General features: G+C 38.2%; 2 protein-coding genes across 2 annotated transcripts; both read left to right on the top strand.

Annotated features, from left to right (window-relative positions):
- Positions 1–128: 128 nt before the first annotated feature.
- Positions 129–12,569, top strand: LOC102224578 (serine/threonine-protein phosphatase 6 regulatory ankyrin repeat subunit C-like). The gene is made up of 28 exons (XM_014470721.2): positions 129–592; positions 922–1,005; positions 1,596–1,674; positions 1,770–1,840; positions 1,944–2,144; positions 2,384–2,471; positions 3,005–3,147; positions 3,285–3,497; positions 4,174–4,252; positions 4,333–4,447; positions 4,600–4,682; positions 4,797–4,905; positions 5,331–5,399; positions 5,471–5,611; positions 5,770–5,826; positions 6,094–6,205; positions 6,294–6,365; positions 6,439–6,640; positions 7,019–7,106; positions 7,435–7,552; positions 7,649–7,868; positions 8,008–8,095; positions 8,196–8,279; positions 8,938–9,083; positions 9,801–9,883; positions 9,990–10,072; positions 10,202–10,293; positions 10,368–12,569. The coding sequence occupies exons 1-28, from the start codon at positions 566–568 to the stop codon at positions 10,550–10,552; spliced, it is 3,132 nt and encodes a 1,043-aa protein (XP_014326207.1). The 5' UTR covers positions 129–565; the 3' UTR covers positions 10,553–12,569.
- A 748-nt stretch (positions 12,570–13,317) lies between these two features.
- npepl1 (aminopeptidase like 1) lies at positions 13,318–20,922 on the top strand. The gene is made up of 12 exons (XM_005804263.3): positions 13,318–13,523; positions 14,481–14,666; positions 14,767–14,937; positions 15,538–15,627; positions 16,038–16,119; positions 16,985–17,127; positions 17,341–17,418; positions 17,502–17,602; positions 17,728–17,851; positions 17,933–18,109; positions 18,716–18,826; positions 20,012–20,922. Exons 1-12 carry the CDS (start codon positions 13,374–13,376, stop codon positions 20,168–20,170), a joined length of 1,572 nt encoding a protein of 523 aa, XP_005804320.1. The 5' UTR covers positions 13,318–13,373; the 3' UTR covers positions 20,171–20,922.
- The last annotated feature ends 412 nt before the right edge of the window (positions 20,923–21,334 follow it).

Below are 21,334 nucleotides of genomic sequence, written 5' to 3'. Positions count from 1 at the left end.
TCATTTTGTTCTGTGTTTTATTTCCTGTTGGTGATTTTGGTCACAATTAATCAACAACGTTTTTCATCTGATGGAAAATTACACATTTAAAAAGATACTCAAATGGTATAAAGGAGTTTCAATTTTACAAAAACAAATTACTAACTTCTTTGATAAAAGAAAAATGCAGCGTTAGAAATAAATCATCCACTTCTCAAATTATCAAATGAAAAGTTGACATTACAGACTCCTCTTGTAATAGTTGGACAGCTTTTAGCATGTTTTCCAGATAATTTTGAGGATTTATCGGTAATGAGATCTTCTAATTCTTTGAGGCTGGAGTCCCTCCTTACCATTACCCTAATTTCCATCTCCATCCACAGATTCTGCATCGGTACAATCGTTGACAGAAAGCTGGTTTGATAAGCGAGTCCCTTGAAATCCCGCTCCTCGCAGTCCTCTCGCGATGTTCTACAACTGCTCCAAACATCCCAGTTGCCAAATAAGCTAAAGCTAGGCTAACTAGCTGATATGCTGCTAAGTTTACACAAAGTCTCAATGAAGAAGCTTTCTGAGTGACTGGGACATGGAGTTGAGAAGTATCAAGGACCAGGTAGTAAACACGGATTTTGCAGTGATATTAATGAACTTTGGCAAACTTCCTCGACTCTTCACTGTGGTTCACAGCTGCTAGTCATCATAGCTGCACGACGAGGAAAGTTTTCCTTCAGGCTAATTGTGTCACAGATCCTTTACCATCGAGATTTTGTTCCATTTCTTTGAAGGCTGAGAGGAAAGGCATTTTAAAAACATGATTTTCAAAGTTTTTATCCTTTACGAGCTTTGCGTTTTACCTCAATCGGAGAGTATAAAGTGATTTAAATGGCATATCCCTTACTGCTCTTTATTGTATGTGTTGACTGTCCAATGTCTTCTCTTCAGTCTCCTCTGATACAGGCCATATTCAGCCGAAATGCCGAAGATGTTGCATTTTTATTGGAGCACAACGAAAGTGTCAACGCTCAGGTAGGAGCATCCTGTCTGGAGCTGATGTTGTGATGTCAGAGTTGTTTGCTACGCATCTTGGACAAATCCTTAAGTCTATAAAGTTATCACTTTTTACAATTTTCCTATCACTATAGGATGTGTATCAAATATAGTAATTCACTTAGCACTTATTTCAGATAATCTACATAAATCACAAAGAATAAGAGGTTTGGTACAAGATTGTATAATGACCATTAATATAGCAGTATAATCAGTATGTGGCTCTGCTTTGTACAACTGCTAATTATTATTGATTGATAGGCTTATTTAAGTCAAAGATGAAGTTTAAAAGCTCAATAAATTGCTGAAGTGTTTGGTAAAATTTCAACTTTAAACCGTTAAAACTTAAGAGTAGAAGAAAATGTGCATTTGTTCAAAGTGACCTTCCACTTTTGGGCTCTCTGTGTTTTCCTTTTACTGTCACACCTTTATTATCCTGACAGTACATTACAGGTAAATGAAAATGTGCAAACCTGCCAGGTGTGTCTGGTGCATTTTTAGTTAAAATATTCCTGTTTGAGAATTTTTTTTTTCTGACACTAAATTTTTAAAAATGTTTCAAATATCAGGACCAAGAACAAAGCACACCACTTCATGCTGCTGCTTATTTGGGTGATGTTCATGTCATGGAACTACTTATAAATGCAGGTAAACCAAAGAAGTCTCGATTACTGCATAAGGACTAAAACTTACAAACAGTGTGCAGCTGAAAAGCTTGTTTTTGATTTTGCTCTCTATGACAGGCGCAAATGTAAATTCTAAGGACCAGGGCTTGCTCACTCCTTTACATCGAGCCGCAGCCTCGAGAAATGAAGTACTTTTATTTACTTTTTTAAATCAAAGGCATTTGAATAAGCAATTACTTGACTTCACAGTCTGACATGTGATATGTATATATATATTTTTTATAACCACAGAGGGCTGTACAACTGCTCCTAAAACACAAAGCAGAACTCAACTCGCGGGACAAATTCTGGCATACTCCCCTACACATGGCAGCTGCAAACTGGGCCACAGGTTGCGCTGCAGCCCTCATACCATATGTTTGCAGCCTGGATGTTGCGGACAAACTGGGAAGAACACCTCTACATCACGCAGCACACAGCGGACACGCTGAGGTAACCTGTGAAGACGACAGAAAAAAACATATGAACATGTTATGTCCTCTTTTAACTCTTTGTGACCACATCTAAGAGCAGATTTACTTCCTTTAATAAAGCACGTCATGCTTTGAACGTCTTGTTCTGAAATGTTTTGTCTGTGTGTAAAAGTATAGCTTGTGGTTTCTAATTGACAAGCTTGATGTCTGGGTGTCTTGCACAAACGCATATGTTTACCCAGGTGTTGCGTTTTACAGATGGTGAACTTGTTCTTGCGTAAAGGAGCCAGTGCAAATGCCAAAGATAAGAAGGACAGACAGCCAATACACTGGGCTGCACATCTCGGTGAGTAAAGTTATATATAAAAACTCTTTAGCTTAAATTAAAGTTTTAAATATTTGAAAAACCTTCAACAGCTTTGTGAAGTATGAGTTTCACAGTTTTCCGTCCTGCATCTTTGGTAATGTAAGCCTATTGTGAACAATTTTAACTGAAAAAAAAAACACACCATGAGAACAAATTTGAAGGGTTTTATTTTATATTTTAATGTGGCATGTACTACCTGCTGTACAGTTCAACTAAAAAGCAAACAAATCTATTAAAACTGTACAAATAAGCTGCAATTACCTGATTCATATTAAACTGATCCTGTGCTAAAGCACATTTTGATTCAATTTCCTCATCAACATCTTGACAATATTTAGTAACTTTGTGAAAGTTCTGAAAATCTGTAAGATTTTAAGGATCTCTGGCTTCTTATTACAGCAGTCAGATGAGAAAAGACTTTAAACAAGTTTCAGTTGGCTGGTTATGTAGCAAGAGCTTCTCCTATTTTGTGAACACAGATTCCTGAAGTAAATGTAAGTCTCTTCTTGCAGGACATTTGGACGTTTTGAAGCTGCTGATGTCCTACATTTCAGATGTGGCGTGCAAAGACAAACATGGTTACACGCCGCTCCATGCTGCGGCCGCCAGCGGACACCTGGATGTGGTCAGGTGTCTGTTGAGACTCCAGGTGGAGGTAAGAGCTGCTGTAGCTTAGTCAAATAAATTATAAGTTTCAATACTTTTAAACATAAACAATCTGTCTGGTGAGAAAGAAAAAGACTTTCTCAATTGAGCGAGTGTTATTATTTTGTTTTCCCTCCCTGATTTCAGCCTGATGAGCCAAACAGCTTTGGGAACACGGCGCTTCACATGGCCTGTCACACGGGCCAGGACTCAGTAGCCACTGAACTGGTGAACTGCGGCGCCAACATCAACCAGCCCAACCACGAAGGCAACACGCCGCTGCATCTGGCCACCATCTCCTCCAGCGGCGTGCTCTGTCTTGAGCTCCTGGTCAACAATGGTGCTGATGTCAACGTCCAGGTGAAATGTGTCTATAAAACCAAAAGTATTTGTAGAAAGGATTAAAAATGGATTTCTAGATTTACTGCATTTAATAATTTATTTAAATGTTAAAGCTACTAATCATGAGGATTTGGAAAAGTACTTAAAAAGTTTGTTTAGGTGCTGAAGATTTTTGAAAATGCTTAAACTAAACATTTTGAACACTGGTTTTAATCTTTAACTACAAGTAGATTTCCCCTTCACACTTTTGTGAAACTTTTTTTTTTTTTATAAAAAATGCTTTTAGTTGAAAATATTCTTGCATGAAAATGACTAAGATTTAATAGTTGTAGGTAAAAAAAGAAAATCCATTAGGCACACTTCAATTGCCCAGGAGTTCATGTTTCTGTATTTACAAAGCTGTTCTCATTAAGCAAAAAAAAAATATATATATAAAATATGATTAAGGTAAAACAGTTTATCCAAGGTTTCTGATCAGTAACTTTCCTTTCTCACTTTTGTTAACATTACACCCCAAAAAAGCTGCTTAATTAAAGCTGAGCAAATCCAGTCGAAGTAAAATCTTCATTTTATTTTTTTATTTGTATTTTATACATGAAAATTGGAAATGAGTCTGAATTTGCTTTGAATGTGTTCAAAACAAGAATTAAAGACCTCTGGTATATTAAATGTTAATTATTCATGTGTTCAACAGAACAAAGACGGAAAAAGCGCTTTACACATGGCTGCGATGCACGGACGCTTCACAAGCTCCCAGATTCTGATCCAAAACGGTAACACACATCCTGCTGTATGATGTGACTGTTGGTGATTAAAGGGTTTGTCATATGCAAGATTTGTCTTCTTCATTCAGGAGGTGAGATTGATTGTGTGGACATAAATGGAAACACTCCACTCCACGTTGCTGCCAAATACGGTCAGGAGTTGCTGACCAGCACTCTGCTGACCAACGGAGCTGCCAGAGGCAGGTGAGTCTGTCCGGATGAGAGTCTTTTAAATCATATCTGTGGTTAAAAAAATGATTACAAATGCTGGTCCTTGATGAATTCTCAAAATCATTCACTGTATGATTTTTATTATTGGTTGCAGAGATTAATAAATTAATTAATGTGATCTGTAGACAGGGGGTTCATGGGATGCTTCCTCTACATTTTGCGGCTCTGTTTGGCTCCCCAGATTGCTGTCGCAAGTTACTTTCTAACGGTGAGGATCCCTTTAAGTCCACCAGCTCTCTGTTAGGATCTTAGCTGTCATCATGATGGATTTAGCTATGGCTGAAAACGTTTTGGTTTTTCTTTGTTGTTGTTTTTGCCTCAGGCCAGTTTTACAACGTGATTCAGGATGGCCAAATCCCAACCCTGGAGTTTGATATAAACACCCAGGACGATTGTGGGAGGACCTGCCTACATGCAGCTGCCTCTGGAGGGTGAGAGATGAGACATAATCGAACTCAACCCGGCTTCAGATTGAAGTTTGACCAAAAAACGAAAATCTGGTACTGGACTAAATGGAAGAACTGAACTATTTTGATTATTTAATTAGCTGACATTACTCTTCTGTGAGTTTTGTTTCCGCATTTGCATCACTTTTAGAGAGGACGTCTCCCTGTAATTAAAAATTTGACTAAAGTTTGGGTGTTTGTTGTGTGTAGAGCAGGTACTACATTTAATAAAACCATCTGTGATGCAGCCGCAATATCTTTTTTTTTTTCTCAGCTTCATTTCCTCTCTGCAAAACAGTCAAATAAACGCCATTAGTGAAACTTTAATCCTTTCTTCATTTGTGATCATAAAATATGTTGAATCCTTCTTAGATATTATATATTCTCTCTGATACTTGTTTGTTTTGCAGAAATGTCGAGTGTCTTAATTTACTGGTAAACAGTGGAGCTGAACTGGATATAAAGGACGACTTGGGGAGGTAAGCACTGCATGCAGCGTGGCATAAAATTATTTTTAAAATTTTTTAACCCTCTCTATTTTGTCTCTCAGATCTCCTCTGCACTACGCTGCAGCCAATGGGAACAGCCAGTGTACAATTTCTCTAGTGAGAGCCGGAGCGGAGCTCAATGAGGCGGATCTGACGGGCTGCAGCCCTCTGCACTACGCTGCTGCTTCACACACTTTCTGTGGGTGAGAACCTTTTCCTGTCATTTTAATCAAAAACTTCCTCAAGTTTCTCATCAGCCGTTTAAGCTGAAAATCAACTGATTCTTGTCATCGGACAGGGAACTGTTTTGTGGGTTTTTTTGTTGTCCGACTCAGTTAACTATACTTGTTTTTATTCAAAGAGGAGGAACAAAATGCGAGCCAGACCTCAGTGAGGAAAGAAAACAAGAAGCCTCTCTGTAAGTAAATCTCATTTTTAGTTGAAAACTTGGTGAATTTAAAGTGCATCTTTACTTAATCCAATGTTGTTTTTTTTGCATGTTGCTTCAAAGCACATGCAAAATGAGCTGCGTATAACAATAACACTTTATTTGATTTTGCCACGAGAAAATTTAAAACAGAAATGTCCTCTAAAGCTAAACTCAGATTATGAGAAGGGTCATTTTTCTTATTTATTTTTCAGGGACAAAAACACTGAAGCGTCTCATTCTTTCTGCTGATTTCAGGTGTTTAGACTTTTTGCTTGACAACGGTGCAAATCCCACTCTGAAGAACAGCAGAGGTTACAGTGCTGTTCACTATGCAGCAGCTTATGGGAACAAGCAACATCTAGAACTGGTCCGTTGTGGCTTTTATATATTTCTTTTTACATTAGTTATTGCAGCCTGCAACTAATGGCTTTTTTATTATTATCTTGCTACTACAGCTCTTGGAGATTTCTTTTAATTGTCTTGAAGAGGTTGAAAGTAATATTCCAGTCAGTCCTCTGCACCTAGCCGTGAGTATGACGACTGTAAGTGTGTCATAGCAACCTTTTATTTCTACTACCGGTAATTACTTTATGTCTGCAGGCCTACTATGGGCATTGTGAGGCACTGCATTTGCTTTGTGAGACGCTAGTCAGTCTGGATGTGCGGGACATTGAAGGCCAGACTGCGCTCCACCTTGCTGCAAAGAGAGGCTTTTCCAAATGTGTGGAGGTCCTTTTGGAGCACCAGGCTTCCTACACGTTGAAGGAATACAAGCAGAAGCAGACTGCTCTGCATGCTGCAGGTATGTACTGCAAAAACACAAACTCTTACCAAGTGTTTTGGGTCTAGTTTCTATTGCACATATCTTGGTCCACTTGAAATAAGACAAAAGTAACTTGTAGGGAGAAATGGCTTGTTTTGAGTCAATAATTCCTTAATATTGATGAATAAGCGGTGAAGTAATCTTCCAGTGGAGCAAGACATGTTTCATCATTATTAGGAATAATTGACTTAAAACAAGCTCCTATTTCTTGCTGGAAAGTTACTTGTAAGTTAGTTTTGTCTTATTTCAAGTGTAATAAGATGTTTGTACTAGAAACTAGTTAAGAATACATAGTAAGATTTTGTGTTTTTGGAGTATTGCCAAATGTGTTAACTAGTTTTAGTTTATTTTTCACAGCTGCTGAAGGCCAAGTGGACTGTCTGCTTTTACTGGTCAACAGGGAACAAAGTGCTGGCATCATTGACGCTCAGGACACGCAGGGACAGTGAGTGGCCGTGTGGTTTCACTTTTTTAAACGCATCATTTTTTTTTTCGTTGACATGACAGAAAAAATTGAAATGAAAACATTTTTTCATGGGATAGAAAATGAATATTAGATTTCATATTTTGTTGCACAAAGTTAAATCGATAATAAAAAGGTAATAAACAAGAATAATATTTTGATATGCAGTAAATATCTTGATCTTGAGTCATTTAAAAAGTACTATGAGAAATATATCCAATATGCACCACATGTATTATAAAAAGCAAATTTTCCCAGCCAGGATAATTTCGCCAGCCTTATTCAACAGTGAATCCTGTTTGTTTTTTAGGACAGCTCTCATCCTGGCAACTTTGGGACGTCACACTGACTGTGTCCACATCCTGTTGGAGAAAAATGCAAATCCGGATGCTGCAGATAAACGAGGCTTTACTGCACTGCACAGAGCTGTGAGTTGCTGCACATCACATTGCAGTTCTTCTTTTTAGCTTCATTAGAACTTTAATTTAATCCAGAATCTGTTTCATGGCTTGCTTGTTTTGCAGGCCATGTTGGGTAGTGAGGACTCTGTTTTGGCTCTGCTGGAACATGGGGCTTCTGCCCTGTGCAGAGACGCTCAGGGAAAGACGCCGCTCCACCTCGCTGCATCCTGTGGTCACACAAATCTGCTCCACATGCTGCTCAGAGCTGCAAAAAAGGCTGACCCTCTGGACTCCATGCTAGACTTCAGGGGCTTCACACCCACACACTGGGCTGCTTACCATGGTGACAATTTGGTCTAATTTTGTTTTAGTCCATTTTGTCTAATTAAATTAATTCTTAACTAATTAATAAATGAGCAAATAAGGACAAGAATACAACTAGAATATGTAAGAATCAACCTTATTATATTTTGTCTTCTCAGGTCACGAAGGATGTTTACATAATTTGCTTGAGAACAGACTTTATAGCAACCAGGAAGGAAATCGTTTCACGCCGCTGCATTGTGCTTTGTGAGTATTGTATTAAACTTTAAGCACAAATTTTATGCATTAAATCTGATTATGTTAGACTAGATTTATTTATTTAAAATGCTTTTGGCTTTCCACGCAGAATCAATGGACATGATGCTGCTGCTGGGCTTCTAGTAAAGATGATTGGCTCTTATATTGTTCACACTAATGATACCAAAGGACGGTGGGTTACATTTTCACATCAAAAACACTTGCACTGAAATTACTCCTTGAATCTAAAGTGCTGCAAATGCAAATGCATTTTAATTTAGGGAAATAATTAAAAATAACACCAGGAAGATATCCATTATTTTTGTTTTATAGTCTTCAAAAATATTCATATGCCTTGTCACTAAGGCTCAACAATATGGCCTAAAATCAACATAATGAAGTACTGTGCAGTTCACCTGACCTGGGAATCTCTTGAGATGTGAACAAATTGGTGTTTAGGTGTTCTTCAAACAATCTGACTGAGGTTAAATAAGTTTTTAAAAGAATCAGAAAAGCTTCAGCAAAGCTGAGACCTCTGAAATGTGACTCTACAAAATAATAGCACACATTTCGTTTTTTGTTGTTCGCTTTTATTAGGATTTCACTAAAAAATCCTAATAAAATATACAAATGTGACGTTGTAAAATGACAAAATGCGAAAAACATTTTGAAAAAAAGGGGTATAAATAAAGTATCCCACACATTGCTTTGTTTATTAGCAAATGGCAGAAAAGATTAGCATATTAAATGAAATATTTAACGGATATCCCAGCTTAATATTTATTATTTTGGTTTATTTTATGGCAGCTTGGGTAAGTTTTAATTCATTCTGCTGTTGTTTGGATGTGCAGGACGCCTCTGCATGCAGCTGCTTATTCAGGGAGTGTTGCTGGGCTCCAGCTGGTTCTGGCCCACGGGGCGCAGGTCAATGCCGTAGATCACTGTGGATGCTCGGCTGTAATGGTTGCAGCAGACTGCGGACAGACCATGGCTGTTGGTACGTAACTAAAGATTGTTTGGACCAAAGGTATCTTAGGCTCTTGACTAGGGAGTCAAGTTCTTAATTAATGAGTTAATCTAAAGTTGATTGTTCTTATCGATCGACTGCGCACGGCTGAATTTAAGGTGTTAAATTAAGGAACTTGTCAAGTGTTTATATTTCAAAACAGAACCCCATAAAGTGTATTTTCCATCCCACTTTTTTTTTAGATCGTTTCTCTTTTCTGCTCTGGTTTGACTGCCATCTTCTTCTTCTTCTTTTTTTTATTATGGCGGATCGCAAATAACTTCAAGGCACAAGAGTGTGTAGCAACATTACTTTACATCCATTAAATTATATTATTTAATTCTGTATTCAGAAGATAATTAAGGCTTTCCTTAATTTGTAAATATCCACTATGTTTCCTTCATTTCCCAATATTTGGCCTCCATTTTTGTTTCTGGCTCCGTTTAAGGACCAAGGGGGCCCTCTTCTGGATGGCAGCCAAACTACGACATTAAAAAAATTAAATAATTTTAATCTAATAAACCATTAATCGTAAGTCGATTAATTATTTGCATCCCTACTTTTGACTATTTTTTGCTCTTGTTTTCTGTAGTTTTGATCCTCTAGTGCTCTACTGCTTACAGATTGTTTTACATCCTGTTCAAAAACGTAAAGTTTATGATTGTGATGTATAAACCTGTTAGTTGTTGCTTGTTATCTGCCTTTCAGAGTTCTTACTGCTCAAGGCGAAGCCAGACCTGACCCTGGTGGACGTCAACAATAACACAGCACTTCACTTAGCCTGCAGCAAGGTCACATACGCACAAACCTATCCGCTAGTACTCTTTATGATTGGAGTGGGAACTAAAATTTGGTTCTAAGCAGCATTGTTTAGGCTCGTTGTGCTTCTGTCTGCAGGGTCATGAGATGTGTGCTCTGTTGCTCCTTGGGGAAATCACAGACTCCTCCCTCATCAACGCAAGAAACAACTCCCTCCAGATGTGAGTTGCTGTAAAGCTCTGAGCACCACACCAGCATGACCGCGCCTGAAAAAGCCTTTCATTAAAATGTCAGCCGTGACAATGTGGATACATTTTCTGATGAAACTATAAAACCTGTTTGTCCTGCAGGCCTCTTCATATTGCTGCGAGAAAAGGCCTGGCCACTGTTGTGCAGGTGTTGCTGAGCAGAGGAGCAGCAGTCATGGCTGTAGACGAGGACGGTAAGTGAGAATGTTCATTTCTGAGGGAGATCGTCAAAAGAGTCCAAGTTTTCTAACCTGTTGATCTTCATCAGGCCACACCCCCGCTCTGGCTTGCGCCCCAAACAAAAACGTAGCCGACTGTCTGGCGTTGATCCTCTCCACCATGAGGCCGTTTCCTCCTAGAGAGGCGGACGCAGCCTCCCATTTCAGCCCCATCCTGAAGAACTGCAGCATCGCTGCCACCTGCGGGTCCAACGGCAGCTTGTGTCATGCTTAAAGCTCACACAAACACTGACGAAGGGAGAGTAGATCAACATACAGCTGCAAGTTATGAACATGTGGCAAGCTGCTACACATCATGTATATCGTCCTGCATGAATAGACATATTTGCTTCTCTCAAATCCAGTCATTTATGTTACTAATATTTGTAGCGATTTTAGATTGACTTTTTTATTAAGTCACATACTAAGAAGAATTTATTGAGGGCGTTGTCGAGAGCGCACTAAGCAAGCTTTACTTCACCCCTCTACAAGTCAGTATTTGCTTTTAGGAGATCTTTATAAGTCAGTTTGGGAATTTTTCAATCTGAGCCCTGTTTTTTCTGCTTTAAATGGAAATTATTGTTGGGCACAATTTCCAGTATGTCGAATATTTTTAGATAATCATGACATGCAACAAATTTTAATGAGACTTCCCTGTTTCCTGAAAGGTTACTACACATATAGATTTTGATTTCTGTGGTTTCCAGATGCAGATAAGTATAGAAACAATTTTGTTTTCAGACTTTTCCCATTATCTCTCCTCTTGTCCTTCCTTCTTTGCTTCTATCCCCTTTGTTTTTTTCTTATTTCCTCTTTTTTTTCATCTTAGTGTCTTAGTTACTTTCTTTTGAACTTATTTACTTTCCTATGTTCTTTATCAATTCCTCCCTTGTGTCATTTCTTTCTTTCTGCCTATCGTTTAGTTTGTTTTAAATCATTTAAAATCTGGTGACCTTTTGTATTTTCTATTTAAAATCAAAAGAACTGGGAAGTCTGGAAAGATTGGTATTTTTCAAAAGAAATATGTAAGAATCCTGTATTTTAATAATAACCATTGAGCTGAATGGTTTGTCTAGTTGTCAAGTAAGTCAGACTTAACTTTTCTGTGCCCTTCAACAAACTGTACCTTACATTTTAGGGAATATTTTGAGAACGCTCGTTTCTCATAAGCTTTGCAATAATGTGTTGCTGTTGTGCGATTTACAAATGCTTTCGATTTACTCTTTCAAAACATCTAATAGATGCTGTAAACTTTTTATGCAATTTATAAGACTATTTGCTTATCGTGAGTAGCACTATTGTAATTATTATTACTATAAATGATCATTTATAGCATTTAATTTTAAAAAAGATGTAGTTTTGATCATATTGTTTACAGAACAATGTGTATTTATGAATATCCTAAAATGAAGGCCATCTTTTACATGGACTATCTATAACATTCAGTAATGAAGGAATAACCTCAGGTCCTTGCATTCAGCACTGAAGGTGTATTAATAAACATTTTTATCTGGATGCTTCAGGTTTAAATGTTGCCTGCTTCAGTGCAATTTGTTAGCGAAGTAAGAGATTTCAGATGCTAAATGTTTTGATGCTAAAGTTTAAAGAAATTGGGAGTATCATTTCTTTTCTCATTTATTCATATTTTTGGCCAGTTTAAGACCAAAATATGGTCAAATGAAACAATTTTCAACAAATGTTGGCACTAAGACATTTTATTTTTCTTTACACATTTTTGTCTATTTTTTGTTTTTAAATTATTTTGTCTTTAAAATGAAGATGGTCTTTTTTTGTGACACTAAAGACGAACTCAGTTTACTTGAGTTTTTATTTTGTTATTTTTATTCTAATTCTCTCTTCATTTGAATTTATGCCCTTTCCCAACAGTTTTTTGCTGTTTTTAGCTTTGAATAATTATGGTGACAATACATTAACCATCGCTCTGTTCATGAAAACCTCTTTTTTTTTTTTTTTGCTCAATAATACCTCCTTTTGTATCTAAATATGGCTTTAAACCGTTTGCACAGCTATACAACCTACTTTAATAATCTGCCATCTGTTAATAAAGATATTTTATCTTTGAAGCTAAAAAAAAAATACTTACAAATACTTTGATCGTTTGCAGAATCTATTCTGTAGCAATACAATGCATTTCAGCAAGGTTTTTAAGACTTATGCCTTTAATACTGACTTTTGTTTTACCTTTGGTTGTATTTATGACAAAGTAAAAAGGAAACGTTAATACCAGTGAAGTGGCTTCTACTCATTTTTCTTGTCTTTTGTAGCTGAAATGTTTTAGTTATACTCTTTTTATCAGTGTTTGAAATGACAGCGCAACACAAGGTACTGCTTATATTTAAAATGTAAAGTGATTAACAGTTAGATGAAACTGAAAAGTATGGTGCATTTCTGTTACTTTGTTGCACTGCGTTTTGATTTTTGCCCTTTGTCAGCCTATAAGAGCCCAATTAAATTAATTAAAGTTTATGATTATTACATTACAAAATATGAACACTTTTAAGGTGCTTTGAATGCTTTTTAAGGCCCTGTTTCTCATATTCGTCGCCGCTACATATGACGAATGTAACGAAACTGGGAACAGTGTTTTGTCCTCTCTTGGCTGCCATCATCAGTCTTACTAACGTTAGTTCAGGTTAAAGTGTAAAGTGGGAAATTGCATTAGCTTCCTTTTTGAACTGTAACAAGACATTATGTATAGGAGTGGATGAAATGGAGTTTAGTGTGAGCTAATTTTAGTGTTGTCAATATTATTTCTATGGTTCACCGAAGATATAATTTCGATAAGTGTTCTAACATTTTATTCCACAATATTACCCAGAAAAAGAAAAATGTATTGCTGGTTTCTTAAACTTATATTGTAAAATTGTAACATTTTGACTAGTTTAGCTTGACCAATTAGCCAAGAAAATCCGATTTAGCGGATTTTTGTTTGTTCGCTGATGAAAAGTGAAAGTTCCGAGTTCCCTTGAGCGCCTTGAACGTAGCACAGCGTTGACCATCGGCGGATTGCTGCTGGTGGTTCCTGGGTCGCAGAAATGGCGAACGTGGTCCTGGAGTTCAAGGTTTCTGCCGGCGACTCGGAGCCCCAGAACCGGCCCGTCCTGATTCTGGGCCAGCAGAACAACCTACAGCAGCTCTCCTGGAGCCAAATCAAAGGAAAACTGCAGCCCGTCGTTAGCAAAGAGGTGAGGAAGTGCTGTAGCCGGGTGTTTGCTAGTGTTAGCGCCACGCTAATTGGACACAACGCAGACTAACACAGTGAGAGTGAATAAAGTTCTGCTACAGATGTTCTGGCTTTGCCTACTGTTAAAATAGTCAAAGAGAACAACTTTTAAATGTGTTCATATTGTTTTAGCATGGTTTAAAAAAAGAGTTTTTTTTTATTGGTTCTCTGTTACCTGGAAATAAAACGGCGTCATTTGCAAACTTAAGTATTAAATTGATACGTTTGTTTTGGAATGATGATTCTGCTGTAACGTTTAAGGTTCTATTTTCGGTTTGTTTGTTTGTTTTGCTGTTCACGTTTTTAAGAGTGGCGAGGCTTGTTAATCTCGTTCAGCTTCCCGATAAGAGATTAGGAAAGCCCAGCAACCAGATCCAAGCAGAAAGAGAAGTTGAACTTTGATCCCTCCTTAGGTAGTGCAGCCCGCTACCTAAGTTAAGTTTCTCCCTTACAGTCTTCAAATCTTTTTTCCTCCTTTCTTTTATTATGTGTCCTGTCGTGATGGTATATGTGGGTCCTGCAACAAAATTGTATTTTGAACAGGAAATGTTCAAAATAACATTTTGAACATTGTTCAATAGGAAAAAGGTGAGAGAGTCTTTTACCACAACAAAAACATAGAAGTAAACCGATGAGGTTACGTTTCTGGAGCATAAACATTCACCGATGCACCCACTTTACCTCCCACACTAATATTAAGTAACTCCTCTCTTGCATGACATGAATTTCAGGTTTAATGTCTATATTTTCACCTTAAGTTATTTTGACTAAATGTAAATATGTGTGTTTCTATAAACTGAATACATATTTACACCATTGAGAAACTGTTTATGATTTTTATTGAACATCTACAACCAAAAAGCTTTGTTTCCTTACAGAGAGACAAAAGTTCCACCTTATTTTATTTTATTTTTTTCAGACCTGGCAGGCAGCTCTCAATACCTTGAACCCAAACCCCACGGACAGCTGCCCCCTGTACCTGAACCAAGCCGTGGTGGCCGTTCTTCCTTCACGGATCAGCAGGCACAACAGCCCGGCTTCTGTCCACTTCCTCTCCCGCCTGATCCGTTCCTGCCTTCCTGGAGGGAGCAACCGCTGCATTGTGGTCAGTGTCTATCCTGGTGAAAATGTCAAGATCCACCCTAATAAACCTGGTCAGTTGGTTATTAATCAGCTAACACACACACACGTTTTATCCTCTGTAGGTGGTGTGTGAGCGTTCAGATGTGTTCGCCTCTGCTTGTGCCGTTGCCAGGGCCTTCCCCCTCTTCACCCGGCGCTCGGCGTCCTCTCGCAGGACTGAGAAAAAGCACGTGACCGTGGAGTTCGTGGTCGTCGATAGCGACGGCGGTCTTCTGGATGACGCAGAACTCAAGGTATTGCTCTGTGACCTTTATATGCTTAGTTTTCCCTCCTTCAGTCACATAATTTCATTTTCTAACTTTCACATTTGGGCTGGACGATGTGGATGAAAAACTTATTACAAAATATGCATTTCATATCAGTCGATATTGATAACTGTCACTCCTGATAATTATTGATAATTTTTTTGTTTTAAACATCTGAAATGCTGCCAAACAGGTGGTATGACTTTTCCTGTTAACCGGTTTTCACTCCAAATTGTTATTTCTTTTTATTATTATTTTTAAGCAGTTATGAGGCACAGTGGCAAAACCTGAAACCGCTGCTGTGCCAGTTACTCAACAGGTTGTTGCTAGGTAACCACAAGCTGCTCAGCAGGTTGTTGCTAAGTAACCAAAAATGAGTGAGTGAGTTAGTTGAAGCCACCAACCTAGCTTAGCTGGTTTTCAGAGGTTGAGCAGCTGAATCAATTCCTCTGCCTACATTTCCCAGAATTCTACTGGATATTCTATCAGATGTTTTATCTATTGATGTTGATAACTTGTCTATCGCGATATGTGTAGTTATTGATTTGTTGTCCAGTCCCGGTTCACATAAGTTTTTATTTATTTTAGTGTCTCTCCAACGCTGCTGATGGCGTCCGGCTGGCAGCTCGCATTGTGGACTCGCCCTGCAGTGAGATGAACACAAACCACTTCCTAGATGTAAGTCATTATTTTTAGGAAACCTTCATATCTTACCTCATAACATTGTCCCAAATTTTTAGAGATTTGGTTTTATAAAATCCTTTTATTGATTCCTTAAGTATAAACTTAATCATGGGGCGTGCTGTGGTGGCGTAGGGGATACGCGACCAACGTTTGGAGGCCTCGAGTCCTCGATGTGGCCGTCGCGGGTTCGATTCCTGGACCTGGCGACATTTGCCCCATGTTTTCCCCCTTTCCTGTCAGCCTACTTTCATATAAGGGACACTAGAGGCCACAAAAGACCCCCTGGAGGGGAGAAAAAAAAGTATAAACTTAATCATAAGCCACATTAGGTGGTTGAAATGAAGTGCTGCCATTCTGATAAGTTTGAATAATTTTACTGTAGCAAGTGTCTGTTTTTGTTACAGGAAATAAAGGCTGTAGGAAGTGAACTAGGAATTACTCCAGTCATCATTCGTGGAGAGGAACTGAAACAAAGAGGATTTGGAGGTAGAGCATTTGCATGTTTGTGGTTTTCTGTTCTTATAAAAGCTTCTATCCTTACTTGCAAATAGTAAGAAATAGGAGGGTGTTGTAGCACCATTGACTTATTAGTAACAGGGTTGTCCCAATAAAAATTTAAAACTCTATACCAATACTAATAAAAATACATTTTTCCATTTGTTAGTTTGTTTTCATTCCTCATTAAAAAGAGTGTGTGATGAAAGGGCTAGAAATAAACTTACTGATATTATTTTAAGGTGTAATTTTATGCCAGGTTCAAACTACCTGAAACATTCAAACACCACACAAATAGGAGAAAGACAAGAGAGTTTTAGATTTACTTGCGGCAAGGAGAACAAACAGGAGCGTGCCTCAGTTACAAACTCCCACCGTTCTGAAGCACGTTCTGCCAAACCCTTTCATTTTATTTCCTTAGGGCGGTCCCTAGTTACATAGCTTATTCTGTTATCTTGAGTTAATTACAAAGCGTTGCTATTTCTTCTGTTCTGTTATTTTGAGTTAATCACGTAACGTTGCTGCTTCTTCTGTCCCGTTGAGTCACAGGCGTGTTGCACCTACGGGCTGACGGAGTGCAGAGTGCAAAGTGCAAAGTGCAGAGTTCAGTTCCTGTTTGTTTGCTTCTGTAGCTTTAATGCAGGAATTGATGAACTCACAGAACAATGCGAGCTGTTGCACAACGAAACAACTTCACACAACTTCACACAGCAAACATAAGATAACATATACCAAATATTTCTAACAGTTTATTCAGGGCAGAATAACTTTATAAACTGATGTGAATCAAGTTGTTCCCATAGCTCATCATTAATAGCAGTTATTTATGTTTTGGGTTTTTTTTCTCCACTCTCAGGTATTTACGGAGTTGGGAAGGCTGCAGAGCATCCGCCTGCGTTAGCGGTGTTGAGCCACACTCCTGACGGGGCGACGCAAACCATCGCATGGGTCGGCAAAGGCATCGTGTACGACACCGGTGGACTCAGCATCAAGGGAAAGGTGAGACACAAAATGACATGCATGCACTCTGACAAAAAGATGAAGTAACTTCTAGATATTTAATCAGTTTAAATATTATCTGAGTGAAACAGCTTTTTACTTATCTTGTTTTTGGAGCTTTTGTAATCTTTTTATGAATGTTTTAACTTCAGCAGTTGTTTTCTATGTTTTTAAAACTAAAAATACATATGTCTTTTGTTTAATTCTCACTAGACTACAATGCCAGGGATGAAGAGAGACTGCGGTGGAGCTGCTGCCATTTTGGGAGCTTTTAAGGCAACCATCAAACAGGTGAGGCAGCTAATAAAACGATTTCGTGTCGTCTCTGCCTCTGAACGCAGTTCTGACCGGCCGCTCTCTGTTGCCGTCCTCAGGGCTTTAAGGATAACCTCCATGCGGTTTTCTGCCTGGCGGAGAACTCGGTGGGACCCACCGCCACTCGACCCGATGACATCCACGCACTCTACTCTGGAAAGTGAGACTCTTTCTGATTCATTTCTTTCCTGAGTTGCATTTTCTACTCCCAGCCTCTTTAGCACAACACTAAGGTTGTGTGTTGTATCATTTATGCGAGCTGTTGTAAATTGTTTTTGTCTGAAGGACGGTGGAGATCAACAACACCGATGCAGAGGGCAGACTGGTGCTGGCAGACGGAGTGGTGTACGCCTCCAAAGATCTGTCTGCTGACATCATCCTGGACATGGCCACTCTGACGGGAGCTCAGGTGTTTAAACACACCAACGCAGGAGACTGTCATGCAGGTATTGTCTTCGTATTTACTTCTGCTCTTTGTTTTTCTGTTCAGGGAATCTCCACAGGGAAGTACCACGCCGCCGTCATGACCAACAGCGAGCAGTGGGAGGTTGCGTGCGTGCGTGCAGGTCGCAGCAGCGGCGATCTCACCCACCCTCTGGTTTACTGCCCTGAGCTGCACTTCAGCGAGTTCACCTCGGCCGTGGCCGACATGAAAAACTCTGTGGCTGTAAGTGGCAAACTACCCGAGTCCTAAATATTTCTTTACTCTAAGCATGAAAACTAACCTTGAAGGGAAACGATAGTTGCTGCAGGCGTGACGTACTTTGGTTGTCTGAATTTATATTCGCCTGCTTGTAAAGGTTGTTGTTTTTTTTATAGAAAAAAAACTTTTACCTGGTAGTTTTAGTCATTTCTATACATGTGTAATACATTCCCCCCCTTTACAGATTTTTATTCTATTTTAGCTTTTTTGTTGTTGCATTTAAATGTCTCTGATCATTGAACTAAAGACAAAAATAAGTTTTCAAATCATGATTTTATTTATCAGGAGAAAAAATTCTATCTAAACCAGCCTGGCCCTATTTTTTTTTTTATTAAGAAGTGCTTGTGATAACTGCCTGTGTCTTTTACTTTGGATGAATTTTGGTGCCTCTTCTTGCCAGAATACAATTTAATGAACACTTTTGGGATTTTCAGAAATGTAACTGGTTAATTTCTGATTTAAGACAGCTGCTAAATACTGTTTCACACAGGGCTTGGCTGGTTTGAAGAGATTGAATTTAGATTAGTTGCAGGGTTTAATTATTTTGTTTATTACTGCTTTGTTTTTCAGGACCGTGAGAACGCCCAGAGCTCCTGTGCCGGCCTCTTTATCGGTTCCCACTTGGGCTTCGATTGGCCCGGTGTCTGGGTCCATGTTGACATCGCTTCTCCAGTTCACGCAGTGAGTAACTTTTTAACTTTATTGCTCACAGCTGCTCTCTCTGTTTTATCAGAATAGTTTTAAAGTCTCAAACATTTGTTCTTATGGTGTTAAACATCAGGACCTCAAATATCTCGTGGAACTAGAGATGGACATTTATTGTATTGTATTATCTATTGTGATAAACTTCTTGTCATGATTACTATTTTGGTTTATCGGCACAATAAATTCCCATTAATGACGCTTGAACTCCAAAACTGTCCTTATTGTCGGGATTGTTTTACTATTTATTTCTCACTGTTTCTTCTGAAAACATCAATACATACCAATAATAGGGCTGTGTAATTTTATCGATTCTACAATATTTATTGATATTTTTTCCTCAAAGTATCGATTTTTCATCCGCGAGTGTCGATACATTAAATCCTACTTTGAGTTTTATGTCAAATCCACATGAATTAAATGACAGCTATCACACATGACATTTTTTACATGTAGATTAAAAATGACATGTCACAAAACAACCAGTTACAATTCATTTAATAATGAAATTAAATGGATAAGTTGCATTATCTAATATAAGTGAATAAGACAAAAAAATTTCCTATTCTGCATAACCAGATACACAAAGCCACACAATTAACATTTAAACAAAGCAAATGTATAACAAAAACATTTATTACGTCATCAGATCAATTAATTTAGTCTGAATCTATGAAACAGTCACAAAATGTCACCAAAATCACTTTGTCCCTCTAAAGTCTTTTAGGAAATCTTAAAAATGTATCTAATTGTATCGTTTGCTGAATATCGTGATATATATATATATATCGTCTCGTGAGCAGAATATCATGTCTTGTGTCATGAGATTAGTGCATCACTACAGCCCTAATCAATAAATTTGAAAATATGATTAAATGCACTTATGATTTGCACTTTAACAATATAAATCACACTTCCTTATGCGACTGTTGTCCTAAATTATAAATGGAAATGTTTATCTAAAGCACTCTTTGTGTTTGCTGTCACATTCAATCAGATCCATACAGTTGCCTAAAAAATATGGAATAATTAGTTCTGTCACTTTCATCATTATCACAATATTACCACAAAAAAGTTCATGCCGCCATCCCTACATGGAACTGACGCTGAAGGTAAATTAGGCAGGTCAGTCCTTGGCGTTTCATTCGGTTTTTGTTTTGGCAGGGCGAGCGTGCCACTGGGTTCGGCGTTGCTCTGCTGATGGCGCTGTTTGGCCAGGCGTCCGACGACTCCATGCTGAACCAGGTGTCTCCTCTGGGAGCACCGGCCAACAAGCCTGAAGACCAGATGGAGCGCGACTGCAAGAGACGAAGGCTGGTGTAGAGCCAGCGGTTCACTCCTCGACCTCTGAGTCGACCCCTCTCGCCCCGGCTGCTGAAGCTCCTCCAGTTTAAAGTGATGTTTGATTAAATTTAATGTGACTCAAAGCTGCCGATCAGTAAAATCAGATGTGGCGTAAATGACGATGATCGAACACTGACCTTCTTCACTTTGTCCTGGTTACTGATCGGCTCCATTGCTTTTTTCCTTTTGTTTTAGATTAGTACGTGAAAGATTAAATATCACATTAGAAATAAGAAGCAACTGTTATTTTTGTCTTATTAATCGGTTTATTCAGGTGTATTGTGATTATTTTTTTTGACAGATTTTAACACATACCTCGCAGATTTTCTTAAAAATAACCACCTTTATCAGCAGGAATCTTTGTAACGGTATTCTTTTATGCAAACCAAGAAGTATGCCATTATGTCTTACACATTGTTTTCTAGTGGATCAAATAAATCTGGCAGGAGCCACTGCACTCTGTACTGTTGACTCTACATGAATATTACGTTCTCACTGCAGGTTTTAACAGTTTGAAAAATCGTTTAGGAAAGAACATGTAAAAATGTTGTATTAGTAGCAGAGTCCTGCACAATGGTGTCTTTCCACATTTTTGACAATCATGATGTCCCTCATTAAAGGCAGTGCCATCTGAAAAAATAAATAACTAGTATGTGAACTTTAATATGTTTTTGTATTTGTTCCAGGTTGTTTTTGTTCTAAACTCAATAATAAATTTGTGTCAAAGTTTATTGCTGAGGATGGACTCACATGATTGAAGACCTTTGTACTCCAGCTGGTCATGCGACCGGAGCATTATAGCTACTAACCACAGGAAAGGAAAGTTTTATTCAGTGGTATGTTCTCCTGTCTTCCTCATTTTAACAAGTGACAAAGGGAAATGGGTTTGTATGTCATGAACACCAAGAGAACATAAATTACTGGTTACATTTCATGTTAGACTAAAAAGTCTAAATTTAAAAAGTGTTTGAATTTGTTTTAAAGGAAATTAGAAGAAGGGGACATGATACTGGGGTTTCTGTCCATTTTTTTTTACAGGTTTTCTTTTCAATTTTTTTATTAAATCAATGGATAAAAGTATTATTCTCCTGGGATATAATTATTTCTAAAATTCTTTTAAATCTTTCCAAAAACAAATTTTTT

This window comes from Xiphophorus maculatus, chromosome 20 (assembly GCF_002775205.1).
Source record: "Xiphophorus maculatus strain JP 163 A chromosome 20, X_maculatus-5.0-male, whole genome shotgun sequence".
In the NCBI taxonomy this organism is placed as follows: domain Eukaryota; kingdom Metazoa; phylum Chordata; class Actinopteri; order Cyprinodontiformes; family Poeciliidae; genus Xiphophorus; species Xiphophorus maculatus.
Note: the sequence above shows the minus strand (reverse complement) of the source record. Positions and strands in the feature narration are given on the sequence as shown.